Source organism: Mus musculus, chromosome 5, assembly GCF_000001635.26.
Source record: "Mus musculus strain C57BL/6J chromosome 5, GRCm38.p6 C57BL/6J".
In the NCBI taxonomy this organism is placed as follows: Eukaryota; Metazoa; Chordata; class Mammalia; order Rodentia; family Muridae; genus Mus; species Mus musculus.
Genome location: NC_000071.6, coordinates 108,562,226 through 108,583,463, shown reverse-complemented (window position 1 = coordinate 108,583,463; position 21,238 = coordinate 108,562,226). Strand labels below are relative to the sequence as shown.

Here is a 21,238-nt window from a genome sequence, read left to right as displayed (position 1 = left end):
CTACTAGGCTTTCTTTTACCAAGTCTTTTCCATAGAGATGGAGAAGCTAGCAGATGTACCTTGTTTGAGCCTGGGCTTCTTTGTTGTTGGATAGAGGCCAGTATTATGGCTCCATTGTGGTCTCTGAAGCTCAAGCCTCAAGAAATGTGCTCTGAAGCTTAAGATAGCCCACTGGGGTTGACATGAGGGTCCTGGTGTTGGCTGTAAGGTTACAACCTGGGCCCTGCTGAGGCTTATGCTTATGTCAGCTTGTTCTGCACTTCCATAGCTGCTCTAGCATGTGGGTCAACCAACCATTGGTTTTCTTTCCACAGAGGAAAAAGAACCAGAGACTGGGTTAGACAATACCTCTCCTAAGGAGAGTCAGTCTGTCCTGATTGCAGACGGAGATGGAAGTGAAGTATCAGATGAAGAAGAGGCTTCATTCCCCAGTGAGGAGAGGAAACCAGGAGCTGGAGAAGATACACCAAGGCTGGCTGCTGGGACCAAACAGCAAGACTTAATATTTGATGTGGGCATGCTGGCTGCCCCACAGGAGCCTGTACAGCCCGAAGAAGGTGTTGATCTCCTGGGGCTACACTCTGAGGGGGACTTAAGGCCTGCTGCCCCCTTACAGGCTTGTGGGGTCCCATCTAGCAACACTGACCTGTTGAGCTGCCTTCTTGAACCATCTGATGCTGCTCAAGTAGGGCCTCCTGGTGACCTGCTTGGTGGTGAGGCTCCACTGCTGCTAGCAAGCCCAGTTTCTCCTCTTGGGCTGCAGAACAACCTACAAGGAAAAGTCCCTGACACTGGTATGCGTTTCAGTTATGCAGAAAATTGGCTTCATAGTAATGAACAAGGCTTAACTATTCCTGCCATGTAGAAAAAGGATCATCCTGTTATATTGACATCTGGTGGGAACCACCTTCTGTAGAAACCGCATGTGACTACATTAGTTCCAATGGTCTCAGCTCACAAGCCAGGACCGCCAGCTCTGGCTTCAGGTGATGCTGTATCCATGGAGCAGTCCTAAGATGTAGGACATTAGAAGGTCCATGTATCCCTGGGTGGGCATGCTGGGTGGGCTGAGTGAGTTCACTTTGCTGAGGAAAGTGGAGGCCTGAGAGCAGGGCAGCAAGGCTCCCGGGACGCAGGCCAAGGTATAATGCTTGTCCCTGCCTTGCCTCTGTCTCCTAGTGGACCCATTTGACCAGTTCCTGCTGTCATCCAACTCAGACACCCAGCCCTGCTCCAAGCCTGATCTCTTTGGAGAGTTTCTCAACTCTGACTCTGTAGCTTCCTCAACTGCCTTCCCATCCACCCACAGTGCCCCACCCCCATCCTGTAGCACTGCCTTCCTGCACCTAGGTAAGTATGGCTATGATGACTATTACATTGAAGCCACGAGCTTATGTCTGGAAGGCCTAGGAGCACCTACTTCCTGCAGGCCTGGAGATTGGGCTTGGGGATAGAGCAGTGGGCATAAGGGCTTCTGTTTACTTAGCTCTGAGATACTGGGCCTAACTTATACCTCTTCGTGCCTTTCACAAAGTCTAGGGCTTCCCGAGGCCTAGCAGGACACAATGTCGTCTTTTTCTCATCTCCTTAAGCTGTTGCCTGAAACTTGGAACAGGTTCCACTGCTGGTTACAGGCCCGGCTAGTGGGTATTTCTGTAGCTCTCAGGCTGTGGCTGTGACTAGCACAGTTACTTCTGCCAGAAGCTTCTAGGAGTAAAAGGACCAGGAGATGGGAATGACAGGTTAGGGGACAGAAGAGTCCAGGTTTATGACAAAATAACAGGAGAGCTAAAGATTGGTGTGTGCATGTGGAAGCAGCAGGCATGACCCATTTAGGCAGAAGTTGCTATATCTTGGAGAGAAAGCTTGGTTCTTCTTCCTAGCAGAGAACAGATGGTCTGGGGTATACTCTGGAGACAGCTGACTGCTCCAAATGGCTTGTGGGTAGAAAATATGACATATGGCTGTGCCGTGCTGGAGTGGGTACATGACCAGCAGAGGACACAAGGACTAGCTCTAGACTCCAGGGAGTTCCTGAATATGCCTATGAGTCCTTTACCTGTCATGGTGGTTTAGAGCAAGGCAGCATATAAATGTCACCGCTGTCCTATGAAGATGTTGTCTGCTGACCTCTGTTGCTCAGATTTATGTCTATCTGCTACATCCTCAGGACAATCAGGAGAAAGGCCAGCTGATAATGGCTGAGCCCGGCTAGTTCTGATGACCAATCTTGTGAGTTCAGGTTATCAACCACCAGGTGTCAGAGCAAAGTACTGCCTCAGCAGCCTAGCCACATTGGTCCCTTGGACTGTACGCTGGGCTAGCAGGTTACTTCCTACTTATACCTGGAGATGAGAGAGGTCCCCAAGCCATCATGTGAACTGAGAAAGCACATAGAGTAAACCCAAGCCTGCTTTTCTCTGGTTTCTTCTAGGGGATCTGCCAGCAGAGCCCAGCAAGGTAATAGCTTCATCCAGCCACCCAGATCTGCTAGGAGGATGGGATACGTGGGCTGACACAGCTACACCTGGGCCAGCCTCCATTCCAGTACCAGAAGGTATGACCACCAAACCCCACTGTTAGCTGGTCTCTCAGGATGCTATCAATTGTGACCATAGAGTCTCTCCATGCCCTTTGGAGAAGAGGATGAGGCAGGGCTTGTTTACAGGTTCCTGTATGTTCTACTTAGCCTTTACATGTGTGTTAGCCATAGAGTTCTCTGTTTGATGGGACATGCTATAAGAGCTTTAGCCTTTGTTGAGTGACAAACGTGTGTACTCCTCCTATTCTTCCATGTATTTCCTTTTTCATGAAGACAAATAGTTTTGGACATAAGTCCTTGCCTGTGTATAATCAATTGCCCTGTTTGTTTACCTACATGATTTTCTATATTTTCTGTGTTCTCTGAGGGACCCTCAGAAAGGCTGTGTTACATGTGTGTCATGGCTCCTAGATTATGCCCTATTGATCATGTGAATTACAAGGAGTTGTTCATATTTGTGAACATCCATCTGACCACTTTGTGTAACTATAGTTTTATCTTGCTGGCACATTCTGATCCAACACAGTCCTGTTTGCAAAGTCTGTGACACACATCACCCCCACCCCCAGTACTATTTTATCGATTTATTTGCTTAGAAACAGGAATTCCTATCTTTGGTTTCTCATCATAGTTGGATTTTAATTTTAAAAACATTTTAAAATTTAGTAAATATTTTTTAAAGTTGTACATTTATTTTAATGTGTGCATGAGTTGGCACACGTCATGATGCATTTGTAGAAGTCAGAGGGTGACTATTATTTTCTATTCTTTTGGTTGTGGGCTTTTTGTTTTGTTTTATGCAGGGTTGTTTCATATTCTTTATTAAACCCTTTTCACATTGGGAATTCATGTTTGTTGTTTGTTCATTTTATTACATTCTGACTTCAGTTTCTCCTTCGCTCTTCTCCATCTCTCTTCAGATGAGGGCAGGCATATCATAGATATCAGCCACTCAAAGCACCTCAAGTTGCATAGAGACTAGGCACCTCTTCTCCTATTAAGGCAGGATGAGACAACCCAGCAGGAGTAAAGGGTCACAACCAGGGAGCCTCCATGGGACTGACATAGGCCCTCTGTACATATGTTACAGTTGTGTAGCTTGGTCTCCTTGTGGGACTCCTAATAGTGGGAGCAGGGCTATCTCTGACTCTGTTGCCTGCCTTTGTGACCCTTTACTCCTTCTGGGTTCTAGCTAGGACTTCAAGTGCTGCTATATTGAATAGATATGGAGAGAGTAAACAGCCTTGCCTTGTTGCTGATTTTAGTAGAATTGCTTTAAGTTTTTCTCCATTTAATTTGATGTTGGCCACTGCTTGTTGTATTTTGCCTTTATTGTGTTTATGTATGTCCCTTTTATCCCTGATCTCTCCAAAACTTATCATGAAGGGGTGTTGAGTTTTGTCCAAGGCTTTTTCAGCATCTAATGAGATGGTCATATGGGTTGTTTCTTTCAGCTTACTTATATGGTGAATTACATTGAGAAATTTTCGTATGTCGAACCTTCCAGGCATCTTTAGGATGAAGCCTACTTGATCATAGTGGATGATCTTTTTAATGTGTTCTTGGATTCAGTTTGCAAGTATTTTATTGACTATTTTTACATCAATGTTCCTGAGGGAAATTGTTCTATAATTCTCTTTCCTTGTCTTTGTATGGTTTGAATATCAGGGTAACTGTGCCTTCATAAAATGAAATTGGCAGTGTTATTTCTGTTTTAGTATGTGTCAAGGGGACTTTCTTTTTTGGTCTAATCTATTTGGTGTTCTGTAAGCTTCTTGTATGTTTATAGGCATCTCTTTATGATTTTGTTGAAAATACTTTTTGGGGCCAGACAGTAATGGCACATGCCTTTAATCCCAGCTCTCAGGAGGCAGAGGCAGGAGGATTTATGAGTTCAAGGCCAGCGTGGTCTACAGCGTGAGTTCCAGGACAGCCAGAGCTATACAGAGAAACCCTGTCTCTAAAAACCAAAAGAGGAAGAGGAGGAGGAGGAGGAGAAGAAAAATATTTTCTGGATCTTTGAGCTGCGAATCTTCTTATTTTCGTTAGTTTTGGTCTTTTCATAGTGTTCTAGACTTCCTGGATGTTTTGTGTCAGGAACTTCTAGATTTAACATTCTCTTTGACTGATTTATCAATTTCTTCAGTCGTACACCTGAGAATTCTTTCTTTCATTCCTTGTATTCTTTTGATGATGCTTGCATCTTTAGTTCCTGTTCACTTACCAAGATTTTCCATCTCCAGGATCCCCTCAATTTATTATGTTTTCTTCTTTGCTTCTATTTCTATTTTCAAGTATTGAACAGTTCATTAATTTCCTTAACCTGTTTGTTTTCATTTTCCTGAATTTATTTAAGGGATTTATTCATTTCCTCTTTAAGGACCTCTATCATCTTCATAAAATTGGATTTAAGATCATTTTCTTGTGCTTCAGCTGTGTTGGACTATCCAGGACTAGCTGCAGTGAGATAGCGGGGCTCTGGTGCCCCCATACTGCTCTGACAGTTGTTGTGTTCTTATGCTGGCCTCTGATCTTCTAGGTTTGAGGTTATTACAGGTACTGATTTCTGAGTTTATCTTTGTTAGATGGATGATTTTTTTTTCCTCCCTTAGTTCCTGTTTTCTCTCTGGTGTTCTGGCCTGGGTGGCCTAGGGTTCTGGTGATCAGTGAGTTTTCAGGTCCAGTAGGCTGTCTCTGCTGGGGTTTTTGAAGGCTGCATGACCTCTGGGGTTTGGGGTGCCAATGTTGCCTCTCTGGTTCTAAGTACCAGCATGGCCTCTGGAAATCTGGGTACCTGCTTGGTATCTGGGCTTCCTGATATAACATAGTCTCCAGAAAATCAAAAGTCTTCTGCTAGAGCTGTGGGCCAGAATATGAAGCCCAGGAAAAGGCTTGCAGTTGGGGGCTGTTGGAAGGGCTTTTAGGAGTGCTCTTGGGCCATGGGCACTGTCTTACCTGGTGCTGGTGTGGCCTCCAATAAAGCAGATATCTTCTGCTGCCTCTGCCTACCAAGTGCTGGGATTAAAGGCGTGTGCCATTGCTGCATGGCACTAAATTTAATTTTCAAGAGTTTTTACATTGTGTTAATTTATGGGGCATGTAGGGTGGGAGAGCAATGTGCCTATCACGGCAGGCATGTAGAGGTTAGAAGACAGCTTGGGTAACTCCATCCTCTGCTTTCACTCAAAGGCCCCAGGGACTGTGATGACCTCAGGGACTGTGATGACTGTGAGGGAACTCAGGGCATCAGATTTGGCAACGCATGCCTTTACCCACTATGCCCTCTAGCCAGCTCTATTTTTTTATTTATTGCTATTATTATTATTATTACTAAAATATGTGTTTGTCCATGTATGAATGTGGATTTGCATCTTCTGTGGCACATGTGCGCACATTTGGAACTCAGAGAACAACTTTTTGAGGTCATTATTTTCCACCTTCTTGAGGCAGTCTCTCATTTTTGCTGAACCAGCTGGCTCACAATCTTCTAAGCAATTCTTTTGACTCTACTTCTCATGTCACCAAGTACCAGGATTACAGATGTACACATTTAGCTTTTTCACGTGTTCCAGGATCAGGCTCAGGTCATGAAGCTTACATAGCAAGCCCTTTTACCTGCTGAGCCATCTCAGGTAAAATTGGCTCATTTGTTTTATTTTGTTTTGTTTTAAGGTGGAATCTTACTGTATACCTCTGGCTGTTCCGGATTTCATGAGACCAGGCTTGCCTCGAACTTAACAGAAACCCACCTGCTTTTTATGTGCAAATGTTATTACATGGGTGCTGGGATCTGAACATTGGTCTTTATGATTGAGCAGCAAGCACTCTTGACCACTAAGCCAATCTTTCCATCTTCATAGCTATCATTTTTAATGATCGGATAATATTTTGAGTAGTTGTACAATAATTATTTCAAGATTTTATGCTTAGACTAGTCTCAAATTTACATTATTATATCATGAAGAACAGTCACATGTTAGAAAGATTATAACAAATGGTAATACAATGTCAGAACAATGAAGACATTTTCTGGTTCTTGGTACCAAATGTTCACTGAGGAGCAGTGTGGATGCTGGAGCCAGCTACTCTTCCAGGTGTGTTCTGTGTGTTCCTCCCACTGTCCTTAAAGAATTACCAAACCTTGAGTGGGGCCTTTGGTTCTGAAAGGGAGGATCAGGAACTTTGGATGACTGTGTTTCATTCTGTGCTGTGCAAGTCTAATGGCCTTTGTCCTTTTTCCAGGTACCCTCTTCTCTTCTGCAGGTCACCCAGCCCCTCCTGGCCCCAACCCCAGCCAAACCAAGTCTCAGAACCTTGACCCATTTGCTGATCTCAGTGATCTCAGCTCTAGCCTCCAAGGTAATGAGGAGCCAACCCTATGTGGCAATAATATTACACTCCTATGTCCGGGGGCCCCAGGAGCTTGTGTCTGTCTCCATTCTGAATGCCCACTAGAAGACTATAGGAGTTGGTAGAACTAATGTTGATATATGGCCTTCGTTGACCATGCAGTATCTGTCCTAGCTAATTCCAGGGTTATGGTCCAGGAAGTATGGACAGCCTAGGACTTGGTGAGACTTTGCTTAGTACAAGGTGTCGACAGCAACATTCTCTTGGTAAGGGTCAGCCATGGAGTCAAATGCTACTCCTTGTAGTGTCCATGCCTGTCGTGGGGCTGACTCACATTTTGTACCTCCTGTCTTCACAACCTGAGCTTCCCAGACACCATCTCAGGTTTGTCTTCTAAGATGAGTCTCCCTTGAGATCCTCAGCTCCTTTGTCAGTACCTCCTCTTCATAGCTTCTAAGGAGGGAAGTACAATAAGCTATAGGTAGGGCTTGTAGTTTCTGGTTGAGGATATTATCAGGTTGCTTGATGCACGGGACTTGATTGTCTTAGGTGGTAGTAATGTCACTCACTAAAACATAGCTGGCCATGGCTGACACCGGGCACCTAAAATCCTCATCTCTGGTTTCTTGACCCTGTAACTCTTTGTTTCCAGTACTAGTACCCTGGGTGGGCCCTTTTCTACCCCTTCTCTTCATTCTGACTTTACTCTGTTCTTAGATTGAATGAAGAGTTCTTCTAACACTTCTCATAGTAACTTCCTGTGTGCTTTTTCTTTTTTTCTTAATGGTCTCCATTTGTTTCAAGTTGCACTATATTTCTGGGACCTTCTAGGGATTTCTGCCTGATACCTATGTGGACTTGGAGTTGATGGGTCTGAACACGGGATGGGGCTGCAGGTATCTCCTTAGGAAAAATGTTCGCCTTCCTGGGCAGTTCTAGCCCTCAACTCTTTCATATCCCTCGAAAGACAGGGACAGGTGAATCTCTGAGTTCAGGGCCACTTTGATCTGTGGAGAGAGGGAGAGAGTTCCAGAACAGCCAAGGCTATACAAAGAAATTCTTTCTTGGGTGAAGGGTGGGGAATAAAAGGAAGGAAGGGAAAACAAAGCTAGGCTATGTCATCAATAAATGACATCTCAGGGAGTTTCAAAGAAAAGAGCAATCTATAGTAAACAGGAAGAAGGAGAAAACTGTTTTTAACGAATAAATCAGGGACTGGGAATATGTCACTTAGCAGAATACATGCCTAGGATGTACAAGAGCTTGGGTTTAAACTCCAGCACCAAATCAGTTGTCATGATACACTTTTAGTTCCAACACTTGGAAGTAGAAGCAGGAGGATCAGAGAAGTTCAAGGTTGTCTCTGGTTTCAAAAATGAGTTGAAGCCAGCCTGGATTACATGAGGTTCTTCAGCAGTAAATAAATTAAACAAAATGCTGGGGTTTTTGACAATTTTGGTAAACAAACTTACTGACCACAAAGGAACCATAGCACACGCTCTGCTGTCAGTGTCAGGTATTGTCAGAATCTACAGAGAGCTCTGGAAAGTGGTTAAGAATAAAAGCAAGTGCTGGGAAGCTGGCAGCATCCAGACACACAACACCTCACAGGCAGCCACCTTCAAACCCTGAGCATGAAGCAGGGCACTTGGATGGGTTGTCACTATGAAGAATAAATCCATAATAAATTCTTTTTATTTATATGAGTACACCAGAAGAGGGCACTGGATCCCATTACAGATGGCTGTGAGCCACCATGTGGTTGCTGGGAATTGAACTCAGGACCTCTGGAAGAACAGTCAGTGCTCTTAACTGCTGAGCCATCTCTCCAGCCCCCTCATAATAAATTCTTTAGAAAATCCCTGGGCTCCAATGACTTCACTGGAGAATCTTACCAAATGTTTATGTGACCAATTCCATAGTCTCTTAGGAAGCTTAGAAGAGAGCAAACTGACTTTTAAAATATAAGTGCCCAATCAGACAATTGAGGAGTGAAAGCCTCAAGCCAGTCCTCTCAAGAACAGACATATAACCTCGGAACATTAGGGCACAGAATTTTTCAAAGGATAAAAGGGCAACAACCACCAAATGGGGCATTTTCAAGGAGCACCAGGCTGATTTCCAAACTCAGTAAGTGACATCTACCATGTTTATCAACCAAGGAACAATGACATGGTCTTACCAGTGCTGCCAAAAGGGTGATTGTCTGCAGCAGCACATGATGAGGATGTCTTCCGAGCAGGAATAGAAACCCTATGAGATGTGACAAATCGGCAAGGAGTTCTGAACCCAGGAGCAAGGCAATGTTCCCATTACATTCCACTTACTGGGAGACCCAGCTATGGCAAGAGAAAGAAGTGGAAATTAAATATGATAGAAGGAAAAAAATAAAATTGTTCCTGTTTGCAGGTGGCTCAATTGCCTATCAGATCAGAAAAAATCAACAAGGCTTAGAACTATAAAGTCACAGTACCTAAGATCAAGAAGCAGTAGTTAGGTTTACTAGAACAGCTCAACAAGACTAGAATCTAAAACTGTGCTATGTATAGTTGATTTTTGCAAAAAAGCTTTCAGACCAGGTAGGGGTAGAGGCTTATGCCTATAATCCCAGCACTCAGGAAGCTGGGAAGGAGGATTAGGAGGAGTTCAAACCTTGGCTACATGAGACCCTGTCTCAAAACAGTGACGAAAGAGCTTTCATCTATAAACATAAAGAAACACATAGTGCTAATATGGTGGAAATACAATTCAAACATGGCAGTTGAGATTAACAGACACTAAACATTTGTATATCACAAGATTACCCCTTTATGTTGATTGATCTGCAGGTCTAATGTTCTTTCCACTAAAATCCCAGCAGAGATTTTTGTACAATCGCCAAGTTCATTGTCACATTTGTCTGAGAAAGCAGATAAACTAGAATGTTTGGGGCTTCTTGTTATTGAGAATAGTATAGAATCTCTACCCTGACTTTGAGATACACTCTCTGGCCACAGAAACCAAGACTGTGGTGTTGGATACATAGGATTAGAGAACCCAGCTGTGCACCCAAATGGGGAAGGCAGAAGTATGAAAACTTTAACAGATGGAACTGGAACCACTGGGTTTGCACAGGCAAGAAAAGGAGTCTCAGCTATACACTGAACCTCATAGCCCATCGCAGTGGAGTGTAAGGCAGAGCAGCTCTTCTTGTAGAAAAAAAGCACAGATCTGAGACCATAACTGTAATGAAAAGAATAAATTGTAATCCTGTGGGGAAATGAGAAGAGGGACAAAGGTCCCATCGGTCATTCTGGCGTGCCAGTACCCGCATGAGACAGTGCTGAATCATCAGCTGCTTTGGGGGAAGGTTTGGGTGAAGCGATCATGCATCACCAAGGATCATAGAAATTGGGTTTCTTATATTTACACATACTTACAAGGATGTGAAACGATACAGCCACTGATGGTCTGTTTCTTAAAAAAGTAAACTTGCAAATGTCATAGGGTCCCAGTGTTTATCCCAAAGAAATGAGTTTATAGTTCTATAAAAATCCACAAGTAAATATTCCGCAAGTGTTCAGAGAAGAGCTATTTGTAATAGCCAAGGAAATAAACTCTGAATAGATGTTCTCCTGTGGATGAAGATTAAATAAATAGCAGTCCCTTTCATGCTCCTTTCATATTCCTTGGCAATAGAATGGCAACAGGAGTTTGAATCAGCTGATCACATCACACTTACAATGAGAAAGCAAAGACAAATGCATGCTTGCTAGTACTTGGCTTCCCTTCTTTGTTCTATGCAGTCCAGAGTCCCCCTGCCCAAAGGAATGATTTCACCCACAAATAGGATGGATCTTCCCACATAAATGATTATCATTAAGATAATCCCTGATACCAGGCACGGTGGTGCACACCTTTAATCCCAGCGTTTGAGGCCAGCCTTGCCTACAGAGAGAGTTCCAACACAGCCAGGACTACACAGAGAAGCTCTGTCTTAGGGGAAGAGGATAATCTCCCACGTAATGCCCAGAAGTCATCTCCTAAGTGACTTTAGATGTTAACAAGGTAACAGCACCATCACAGGGAGCTTCATCGCTGGGGGCATTGTGTGAAGGTGCTCTAGAATTCTTAGCATGAGTCTTCCAATTTCTGTGATTTCAGTTATTTCACAAAAAGTTAAAGAATCAGCCATCCATTTGAGAAGTTCTGTGAGGCAGAGTCCACACAAGACAGCCCCCTGGACCATTCAGCAGATGGGGATGCGGAGCCCCTGTAGATGTGCATGTAGGGTATCCTAGCATCCAACCTTCATCCAGGAAGAAACACTGAGCAACACAACACTTGTGTATCCCTGGTACTTGTTAGATAGAACAGATCAATTAAGTGATAGTGGCTTGTTTTACGAGCACATGGCCCAGCAATACAATAAATATCCTTAGCCCCAGAAGAGGTAACTGGTCGTTTGGCTAAGTGGCTTACAAGTGCCCTGTGATGTCTCCCCAGGCCTGCCTGCTGGACTTCCTGCAGGGGGCTTTGTTGGCGCACCAGCCCCCACTCAAAAGAGCAACAGCCCCTGGCAGGCAAATCGTCCCACAGCCCCTGGAACCTCATGGACCCCCCAGGCCAAGCCAGCCCCCAGAGCCTCTGAACAGCTAAGGTCTCACTTCAGTGTGATCGGGGCCCGAGAAGAGAGGGGCGTCCGTGTGCCCAGCTTTGGTAAGTACTGCATTTACATGCTGGTTTATACAATTACCTATAGGGTTGGAGGTAGAGCCACTTGTTTCTCCCTCAGAGCCAGCCAAGGCAGCTGTATTTATGTTGCTCACAGAAGCTGCACCAAGAAAGCAAATTGGATTTGTGTGCTGGTGTCTTGAGGCATCTCTGCATGCCTGGCTCCTCTCCTCCCAATTCTCAATGGCTTTTAACAGATGGCACGGAAGCCATGTGTTTCTTCTTTCCTGTCCAGGTATCAGATCAGGTAACACCCAGGGAGCGAGGTAAAGCAGACAGTGTCTAGAAGAGTGTTGTTTTGTTTTTGTTTTTTTTTTTTTTCAGCCCAAAAGCCAAAGGTCTCAGAAAATGATTTTGAAGATCTTCTGCCTAATCAAGGCTTCTCTAAGTCTGACAAGAAGGGGCCAAAGACCATGGCAGAGATGCGGAAACAGGAACTTGCCAGAGATACAGACCCACTCAAATTGAAGGTGGGTGACTCCAGGGCTCCAGCCAGAGACTTGTTATGTATAGACCTGGCACCTGGAGGCTCTTGGAGTATATTCCTGGGCAACCTGATATTACACTTAGTGTTTCCTGTGGATACTGGAGATCAGTGAGGGATGCAGGCACCATACAAGGGCTTCTAGTACTCTGGATGTATTTGACCTTGGCCTTGAGCCAGCAAGCGGGCATGGCTCAGACTTGTGCCTATCAAAACCAAGTTTTCATCTGACTGTTGACAGCAGCAATTTGTTTGGGTTTTGGTCCTGGCCCTGAGCTCTCACAGTGGAGTAAATAGGACTCAACATAGCACAATGGCCAGAATATCCCACTGTAGATCTTAGATATATTCATTTCTGTAGGTTTGTGTAGTGGTCAGTTTGTGTGGGTGTGTGTATGCATGCAACTCTAGGCTGTCCTAGAACTGGATTTATAGACCAGGCTCCTTTCAAACTCAGAGGTCTGCCTGCCTCTGCCTCCCAAGTGCTGGAATTAAAGGTGTGTACACACCCAGCTGAGGTAGTCACTTCTTTAGGGCACAGTGTAGCCATTCCCTTAAGAACCCCCTGAAAGGTTACCAGGAGTCCACTTGTCCTCTTTGAACCCTGTGCCTGGATCAGGAGGCTATATTGAGAGATTAGGAATTGGTATCTGGCTGAAAAGGTTCTCAGTTCTGCCCACAAACCACTGTAGCCTGACCTGGTGGGCTCAGTGCTGGAATTTAGAGGTCTAGGTTGGGGGCCTTCTTGGTACTGGGGGGAGGGCCGCAGGGAAGCACAACCATGGTTGCCCTATTCTCCTGTAGGGGTAAACAAAGAGGTACCAAACCATGTTCTTAAGGGCCTCCATAGAAGTTTGCTCCCCAGGCCTGCAGGTGACCTTTCGCTTGAGGACCAGGTCCGTTGAAATGATGTACCCGCCCTCATCAGCATCTGAACATCCTTTAATACTTCCTCTGCTGTTTACCTTGATTTCCCTACCCTCCACGGGGAGGTCAGCAGGGAGGGAGGCCTCCTAAATACAGCTCCTTCCTGAGGTTGTCTGCTTTGCTGTCTGTAGCTTTTGGACTGGATTGAAGGCAAGGAGAGGAACATTCGTGCACTGCTGTCCACTCTGCACACGGTATTGTGGGATGGGGAGAGCCGCTGGACACCTGTGAGTATGGCTGACCTGGTGACTCCAGAGCAGGTGAAGAAGCAGTACCGCCGTGCAGTGCTGGTAGTGCATCCTGATAAGGTAGGTGTATAGGGAGGCAGTTCCCAGGATGCTAGGCCTGGGCTTCTGGACCTTGTGCTTGTGGTTGGGTTGTCTCTGCCTCTCATCTCCTAGGGGCCTTTTCCTGCTGGCTGTATTACAAGAAAGGAGCTGGTGGGAAGGTCGGCTGAGTAGTCAGGCTGGCTCTCACCCCATTGCCCACAGGCCACAGGGCAGCCGTATGAACAGTATGCCAAGATGATCTTCATGGAGCTGAATGATGCATGGTCTGAGTTTGAAAACCAGGGCTCGAGGCCCCTCTTCTGAGGCCTGTGATGGCTATGGCTGCAGGAGCTGTTCATGAATCCTGAATGCTGCTGGCCTGACTGAGGCACAAATGGGACCATAACAGGTGTGGCAGGTGATATCGCCCCAGGGGCCTGGACCATCTACTCCCAATCATCCCTGCATTCATCATGGACAAATACCATTCCATGGCTGGGAGAGAAAGCATTCCTCAGATCTGATGTTAGTTGTTTTGTTTTTCTTTTTCTTGTACCAGAGGAAAAGTGTTGATTTATATTCCTTCCACAGCTGTCACAGTTTGTGATTTACTTGGTGTCTGGTGGCTGTCACCTCTTGGATGGCACATGTCGCTGGCACTTCTCTCCTGTCATTTCTTCAAATATGGGGGTACATCCACATCCTACTCTGATCAGTTTGCCAATCATCTGTACATAATTAAACTATTTTCTGATGGCTGGTGCAGTCTCTGGCTTGTAAAGCACTTCTTACCTAGTACCTGGTCACCTATTTGTTCCTCGGTTTTTTTACCCATGATGGATTGTAGGATTGTGAAGTTGGTCTAGGATTGGCTGTAAAGACCACTGCAGCCAGCACCAATACCATCTTCACTGAGCATTTTGCTAAAGAAAAGTTCTAGAAACACATCAGAAGGGAGCCTGATCCACAACATTGGGTTTCTCCCAAGGCCTAGAGTCTTAAACTATTTTCAGAAATTCTACTGTACTTGATCTTAGCGCATAACTAGAGTTCTTAGAGGGGTGTCAGGACACTTGCCAAAGGCTGCAGAGTTGGGTCATGTTATTCTCAGACCCTTGATCTACTGGCTGGATCTCCGTCAGCCTCTAGGGACTAATGAAAACTCAAGCCAGTGGCTCAGGCCTAAAAGTCACTGACTGAAGAAATGTTGGGGTGAATGTGAGCTCATGTTAGGACTTTGCCACTGTGTAGACAAGACACAGCCATGGAGCAAGTGGCTTACGTTGACCCTTGAACTGATATTCATGGTCAGAGTACAGATGGGGTGTATAAGACTGCTTCAAAACAATCCAACAGGTAGGCAGACAACCATTGACTCTAATACTAATTGAGAACTCAATAAAAGGAGGCAACAAGACCTCTAGACTCCAGGATTTGGGTGGGAAGCATACAAGTATGTATTGATTAGGACAACACTGACCAAGCCAGGATGTCCCAGGTTTATCTTAGCCAGACACACTCCTGGTACCAGGATCTGGTTGTAAAGCACTCTGGTGATCTGTTTCTGATTCTTCAGGGATTAGGGCAAGAACTTTGTGTTAATATTCAGGGAGTTCAAAACATTATTTCTTCAACGGCCTCCATCACAGGTAGGTAGGCTTCACTCTAGGGCTTTTGGGCTGCAGCCCATGGATGTTGACTTGACTTCAGCCTGATATGACTAATTCGTCTTCCTCGGAAGGTCTGTAAGTAACATCTGTCTACAGGGACCTAAGGAATCATCTTAGTGGCAGATCACTTGCCACTTTCCTGTGTGTCCTCTTTATCTAGAATGTAAGTCACCAAATCCATGTGATGCCAGCTGAAACCCAGATAAACATGCAAGTCCTGTAGGTAAGAGAACTTGTCTGTTGGAATCCCAGTGGCATTTCTTTGGGTACAAGTTGTCTTGGGTACCTTTGGCCCAAAGCCTCAGCCACTAGCTGGTGAACCTCTTTATTGCTCTTGACTTAGAGATGAGTGTGTGCATTTGGCTGGGCTAACAAAGCAAGAGCAGACATGAGGTGGTAAGTACAGACAATGAGGTCTAATACACCTTAGGTTAAAAGCCTGAGAAGAGGCCATTTTCTGCCAGTCTAGTGACCAGGAACTGTGAATAGTCTTGTCCAGGAGGCCAGCTGATCATACCCTCAACTGAGTAAGAAATGGGAAGCAGGCCTCATGAATTAACATGGATGTTAAAGTGCATGTATTTTATGGGAGTTGTCCTTTGTTTCCATGTGCTGCTCCATTTCAAGTCTGTCATGTCACTTCAGTCAGTTTGTGGGTTGGCTGTAGAGGGAAATGTTACTCCTTTAGCTGTGGTCACTACTGGCAGGACCCTGGGGACAAGTGTGATGTCCAAGTAGAATAGTGTTGGAAATCCTAGCTACCATCACCAGACTGGATGCCAAGTGAGCCCAGCTCCAGTCCTAGGAAGCTGGAAGTTTGCAGTTGCTGTCCCTGAGTACCATGATGGCCTGGTTCCATGACCACATCAGTTGGTGACCAAAGCCTCAGTTTGGCAGACCTGTGCCTCCTTCCTTGCCACTCAGCTAGTGCCCCTGCCACTAGCCCAGTGCAGACCCAGAGTCTGCGTTGGGGGTGGGGAGCACTACCCACCCTGCCCCATAGGTGATACTTAGCACCAACCACCACCCCCTTTAATCTGACCCTGAAAGCTGCAGGCCCCATTCTGTCACTCCATTGTTTAATGACTCCCATTCGCTATGTTTTGCTGCTATTTTAGTGTTCAGTTCTTTTTAAAAAAATAATGAGCAGCCTGAATAGGAGCCAAGATTTTTTTTCACATCAGAATTGCTCAAGACTTCCAGCTCAAGCCTGATGGCTCAAGCAGACTCTATGGAGCTCTTTGTTTTGGGGAGTGTCCAGGTATTCGGTGCTATCTCAGAGAGGGCTTATGGGCACAGTCAGTGGGATCCAGTGGATAGTAAACAGCTTCTAGTGATAGGGAAAAGGTAGACTCTGGGGTTTTTGGAACCATGAAGAGGTACCCTAGTGTTGGGAGCCTTACTCATTCCCCACTGACATTGGTTGTGCCAGGCTTTGTTGTGCCATCTTCCTTTCTGCTCCAACCCTCCTGGTGTCTCCGGTTCCCATTCTGCCAACCCTACAATGTTGAGTTCTCCCAAACCTTCCTTACCCCAAGCTTAAATGTTGGACCTCAAATCTTTCCCATAGCATATTGGTTTTAACACCTTCACTCTGGGGGCTGGAGATGCAGTTCTCCCACCGTGCCTAGCCTCACCCTTGGAAGCCCTCCTTCGGGCCATGAACCTCAGTTGTAATTAAAGGGCAATAGGTTACCTGCCCAGACTCCCAGAGGTTTTGGAGAGTGTGGTCATTATAGAATGAGGAAGGAAACAGAAAAGAGACCCTGACTGAAAAACAAGGAAGTTCCACCCAAGAGGATTGACACCCAAAAAGAATTTCGCTCAGGCATGAGTTTTGAAAGCACTCACGTGTGGAGAAAAGTACACAGATAACACAAATCACAGCCTAGACACTATGTTCTTGGAATGCTCCTGAATGGTGTAATTTCCTACCTGATAGCCAAGATTGGCCTGTCTAGCAAGGCCTTACTTATTAGCACATGGCCAGTGCTTCCACATTACTCTGTAAACATGCTCATAATGATAATCCCCCCCCCCATATTTAGAGGAAACTGCTTTTAGGTGACCTAGGATGTAGGTGTGGGTCTGCTTCTAACTGTGGCCTCCAGGTAGAAGAGTGAATAGAGAGCCCAGCTTAAAAGAAGTGGATGATAGCTGTACCTGGTGGGAAGGCCTCTGAAAGTGGCCTGGGGTGCAGGGTCAGCAAATGCCCCAAGGGTGGGATGTGGTATGTCCAGATTATCTGAGGGACAAAAGGATGATGCAGACTGTCCCCCACAGAGACCCAGCAGCCATTTACTTCCCTCGGCTTGATATATCTCACACTCCAACACCAATACACAGCCTGGTGGAGCTCTTGGTACTACAACTGGAGGTGGCCAAGTTCAGACAGCTTGGCCAGTAGCCTTGTGTAGGGTCTTGGGCCACAAATGAGAGCATTTACAACATAGGTATTTGCCGCTGTTGCTCTAGTTGGTGGTCTGTCACCTCCTTCAACAGCACTTTAAGAATCAGGGCTCAAGGATCTCCAATCCATGACAAAAGGTTGAATGAGTTTTTTATGTTCATTACAAGCTTGCTGTGACTAACCTTCACTGCATGCCTTCTGGGATTCGAGGAATCCACCTACTTCCCTGTGCTCGGGTCACTGAAAGGCTCTGCCTAGAGCACAGGATACTAGAATCATCACAGGTTTTGCAAAATGTGGGAGGAGCAAGTGAGATTGTCCTTACATTAGCCAGAAGTGAATTCTATCTCACATAGGGCAGTTGGCAGAGGCTACCACTGTGATCCTCAGGCCCTAAGTGAGACTGAAGGTTTGACCCAGAACCCCGGGCCCAATTCTACCCTCAGCCCAAGTTGTATGGATGTGATAATAGGTTCCAGGTAGAGGTGCCACCCATGCTGTGTTGTCAGGACAGGGTCTTCTCTCTGGACCCACCTGATGAGTGTCAGTTATGCTGAGGACTGTGCTTTGTGGGACTCCTCTGCTGGGCTTGACATGTACATAGTCCTTTATTCATGTAAAATCGTTTGAGCCTCTCATTGGAATTCTGACCTTGATCTCACATACAAAGCCCAACAAGACAATCTGTGGGGCAAAAGAAACCATGTTCTAGGAGCAACACCATGGTGGTAGCCCGAGGCCCTAGTCCTCACTCTGCATAGCAAATAGTCTTTAAAACAAACAAACAAAATGAACATGGAAAAGACTGCTCCTGAGGTAGAGAATAAAAGTCACCTCATCGCCTAAAGGTAGAATAGTAATCAAATAGTAATCAAGGCCCAGCTCATGTGAGACTTGATCCTTACGGGTAGGGTCTTAAGCCACTCTAAGGGGTGTCATATATATACAAGAGTCATCCTGTGATTCAAGAGCACAGAATGTGACAAGTGTTGCCAAAGCCCTGTATGCACACTGCAGGACCCACCCAACAGGTCTGGATAAATTTAGGGAATCTAAGTGCAAGCCTGACCCAGGTGGCCTCACTGGGGTTAAAGGGACCCTTAAAAGAGCATAGGAGATTTATTTCTACAGCAAAACCCTGGTTCTTTGGAGGAAGACTTGGGGACACAGTACCCACCCATACTGCTGCTTGGTAGGCTCTGGCATCAACATTTACTCAAAACTGAACTCCACATACTGGCTGCAGCCACCTTACCCTGGTTCCTCCCAGGTTTCCTGAGCCAAGCACAGGGGTCAGTAGAATACACTGCAGATAGCATGTCCTTATGCAGCTGCTCCTGAATCATGGGTCCTGCCACTACCATGTGTTAGTGTGAACACTAGGTATGTTGTAAGGAAGCTCACAGCCAAGTCTTCACTTCCAGACTTCAAGGAATGAAAGAGCTGACCATTTGCCAGTCTACACAAGAGCAGCAAAACAGTCCTCTGCGGGATGCTGAGCAGCAGATAGTTAGGACAGGCATCCTTCAGAGAAGGGAAGAAGGGAATACCACAAACCTTGGCTCACTGCCCTGTGCATATTGGAGAGGTCAAGGGCAGAACCTGACAAGAGAGAATTCTAACGAGGGCAACAGAAACTCGCTTAGATCCTCCAAAATGTTTCTAAGTAAAGATCTGTATGTGTGATATGAAACCTTCAAACTCTGGCAAAAAAGAGAGAGAGAGAGAAGAGAAAGTGGACATTGAAAGCTAAACAGCTTATAGAGAACACAAACCTCAATATGTGGGTTGGCATGAAAGGATTTTCTAAGGGAGTGTCTCACTGTACAGCCCAGCCTAGCCTAGTGATCCTCCTGCCTTAGCCCCCCCATGTGCTGTGATTATAGGCACACAGTATCATGCCTGTCTTAAAACTTGTGTTTGTTTGTTTGTTTGTTTGTTTGTTTGTTTTATTGCTAAGGTTAAAACAATACTAATACATGATAAGGTTTAGGGCACTTTATATGCCCCAGTACAGGGGAATGCCAGGGCCAAGAAGCGGGAGTGGGTGGGTAGGGGAGCATGGTTGGGGGAGGGTATAAGAAACTTTCGGGATAGCATTTGAAATGTATATAAAGAAAATATCAAAAAAAAAAAGTGAGGAAGTGGATGGGTGTTGCATGTCAAAAAACCTTCTCACAAATATATTAGGGAGCTGAATTCCCTGCCAGCAAGACATACAGAAAAGTCCTAGGAGGCCACCAAAGACAGAACCCAAAGGACAGAGATGGAAGCCCTCATGTTTACACAGTGTCTGAAAGACTAAACGTGCACAAGGCAGAGGAGGCAAAGAGACTGAGAAGGTACACACCTGATAAGGCTATGCCTTGATGCCAGGCAGAGACCCTTGTCAGCCCAGCAGCACTCTAATGAGTCAAAGTACAGCAGACATTCCTGAAGCAAGGCCAAGGCATGGCAACCTCCGCAGCTCAGCAGGGGTGATCAGTACCTCCACTCCCCTCAAAGACCCGAGGGCTCATCTGTTGAGACCATTATGCCCAAAGAAATGAGCCTGGGACATCCACCCCACCATGTATTAATAGCAGTAGCTTGAAAATTCACAAACCCAGCACTCGCTGGACGACACATACTATTTTCTTTCCAAGTTTTTCAATTATAATAAAATACACAAAACATTAAAAAAAAAAAAGAACACTGGGTAAGCTGGTCTGGCCCTATCAAACCAAGCAGACCTCAATATGAGCAATATAACAAAAACAGAATGCTGAGTGTGGTGACTCACTCCTGTAATCACTCTGGAGGCTGAAGCAGTAGAATCTACATGAAATAAATAAATTTCACAATGATCGGGAAACATATTCTTAAATATGTTCAAAATGCTCAGAATTTTGAAATGTATAAAGCAAAACTGGTAGAGCATGAAAGAACAAATAAACCCACAGTAACAATCCTTCAATAGTACTTTTTCATTAATTGATTGTAAGTACACGCAAAGTCAATAAGACCTGACTAACAACTTTGACCTAATATATATGTAGAGAATATTCTAAGACTGAAGAACTCACATTCATTTTCAAACAGGAAACACAGAGCATCTGACAAATCCCAACAAATCAGAAAATAGCAAGAAAGAGCACGTTTGCTGACCAGAGAAGAATTAAATTATAATTCAGCTGTAGGAAAAATATGTTTCTCAACTCAAAATACTTGAAATCAGTAAAAAGGTCTAAAGTAGCCCATGTACCAAAGGAGAAGTCACAGAGGAAATTGAAATAAATAAAAATGAGTTATCAACATGTCAAAATTTATGAGAGACAGCAAGAAAAATGAGGCCATGTGGTGGTGGCTCACACCTTTAACCCCAGCACTTGAGAGGCAAAGGCAGTCAGATCTCTATGAGTTCAAAGTCTAGTTTACAGAACAAGTTTCAGGACAGCCAAGACTACACAGAGAAATACTGTCTGGGGAGAGGTGGGGCGGGAGGAGGAGAAGGAAGGAAGGAAGGAAGGAAGGAAGGAAGGAAGGAAGAAGAAAGAAGACGGAGGAAGAGAAGGAGGAGGAGGAGGAGGAAGAAAAAAGAAGAAGAAGAAGAAGAAGAAGAAGAAGAAGAAGAAGAAGAAGAAGAAGAAGAAGAAGAAGAAGAAGAAGAGAAGAAAGAAGAAGACTAAAATCCAGAAGTAAATCAAACCAAAACAAATTGTAAAGACAAGACTTAACATCAATATATAAAATACACTATAGGAGAAAGCCAAACAATCTGAGTTTGATCCCTAGAACCCATATTAAAGTAGAAAGAGAAACTGACTCGACAAAGCTGTTCTCTGACCACATATGTAATGTGACACACCCATGCCCTCCCCTACATTACTGATT

At 45.1% G+C, this 21,238-nt stretch overlaps 1 protein-coding gene across 11 annotated transcripts in view; it reads left to right on the top strand.

Moving 5' to 3' along the window:
• The window catches only part of Gak (cyclin G associated kinase), a 60,671-nt gene extending 46,314 nt beyond the window's left edge, over positions 1 to 14,357 (top strand). For 5 of the 11 annotated variants that reach the window (NM_001359924.1, NM_001282052.1, NM_001359922.1 and 2 more), the window contains 8 exons: positions 315 to 794; positions 1,180 to 1,350; positions 2,435 to 2,557; positions 6,785 to 6,901; positions 11,378 to 11,590; positions 11,930 to 12,075; positions 13,148 to 13,324; positions 13,508 to 14,357. In NM_001359924.1, coding sequence (NP_001346853.1) covers positions 315 to 794; positions 1,180 to 1,350; positions 2,435 to 2,557; positions 6,785 to 6,901; positions 11,378 to 11,590; positions 11,930 to 12,075; positions 13,148 to 13,324; positions 13,508 to 13,609 — 1,529 coding nt within the window. In that variant the 3' untranslated portion in view covers positions 13,610 to 14,357. Of the gene's footprint in view, positions 1 to 314; positions 795 to 1,179; positions 1,351 to 2,434; positions 3,386 to 6,214; positions 6,637 to 6,784; positions 6,902 to 11,377; positions 11,591 to 11,702; positions 12,076 to 13,147; positions 13,325 to 13,507 lie in introns of those variants that run through there. The other 6 variants (XR_003955634.1, XR_389271.4, XM_006534905.3 and 3 more) reach the window with 4 other exon arrangements.
• The last annotated feature ends 6,881 nt before the right edge of the window (positions 14,358 to 21,238 follow it).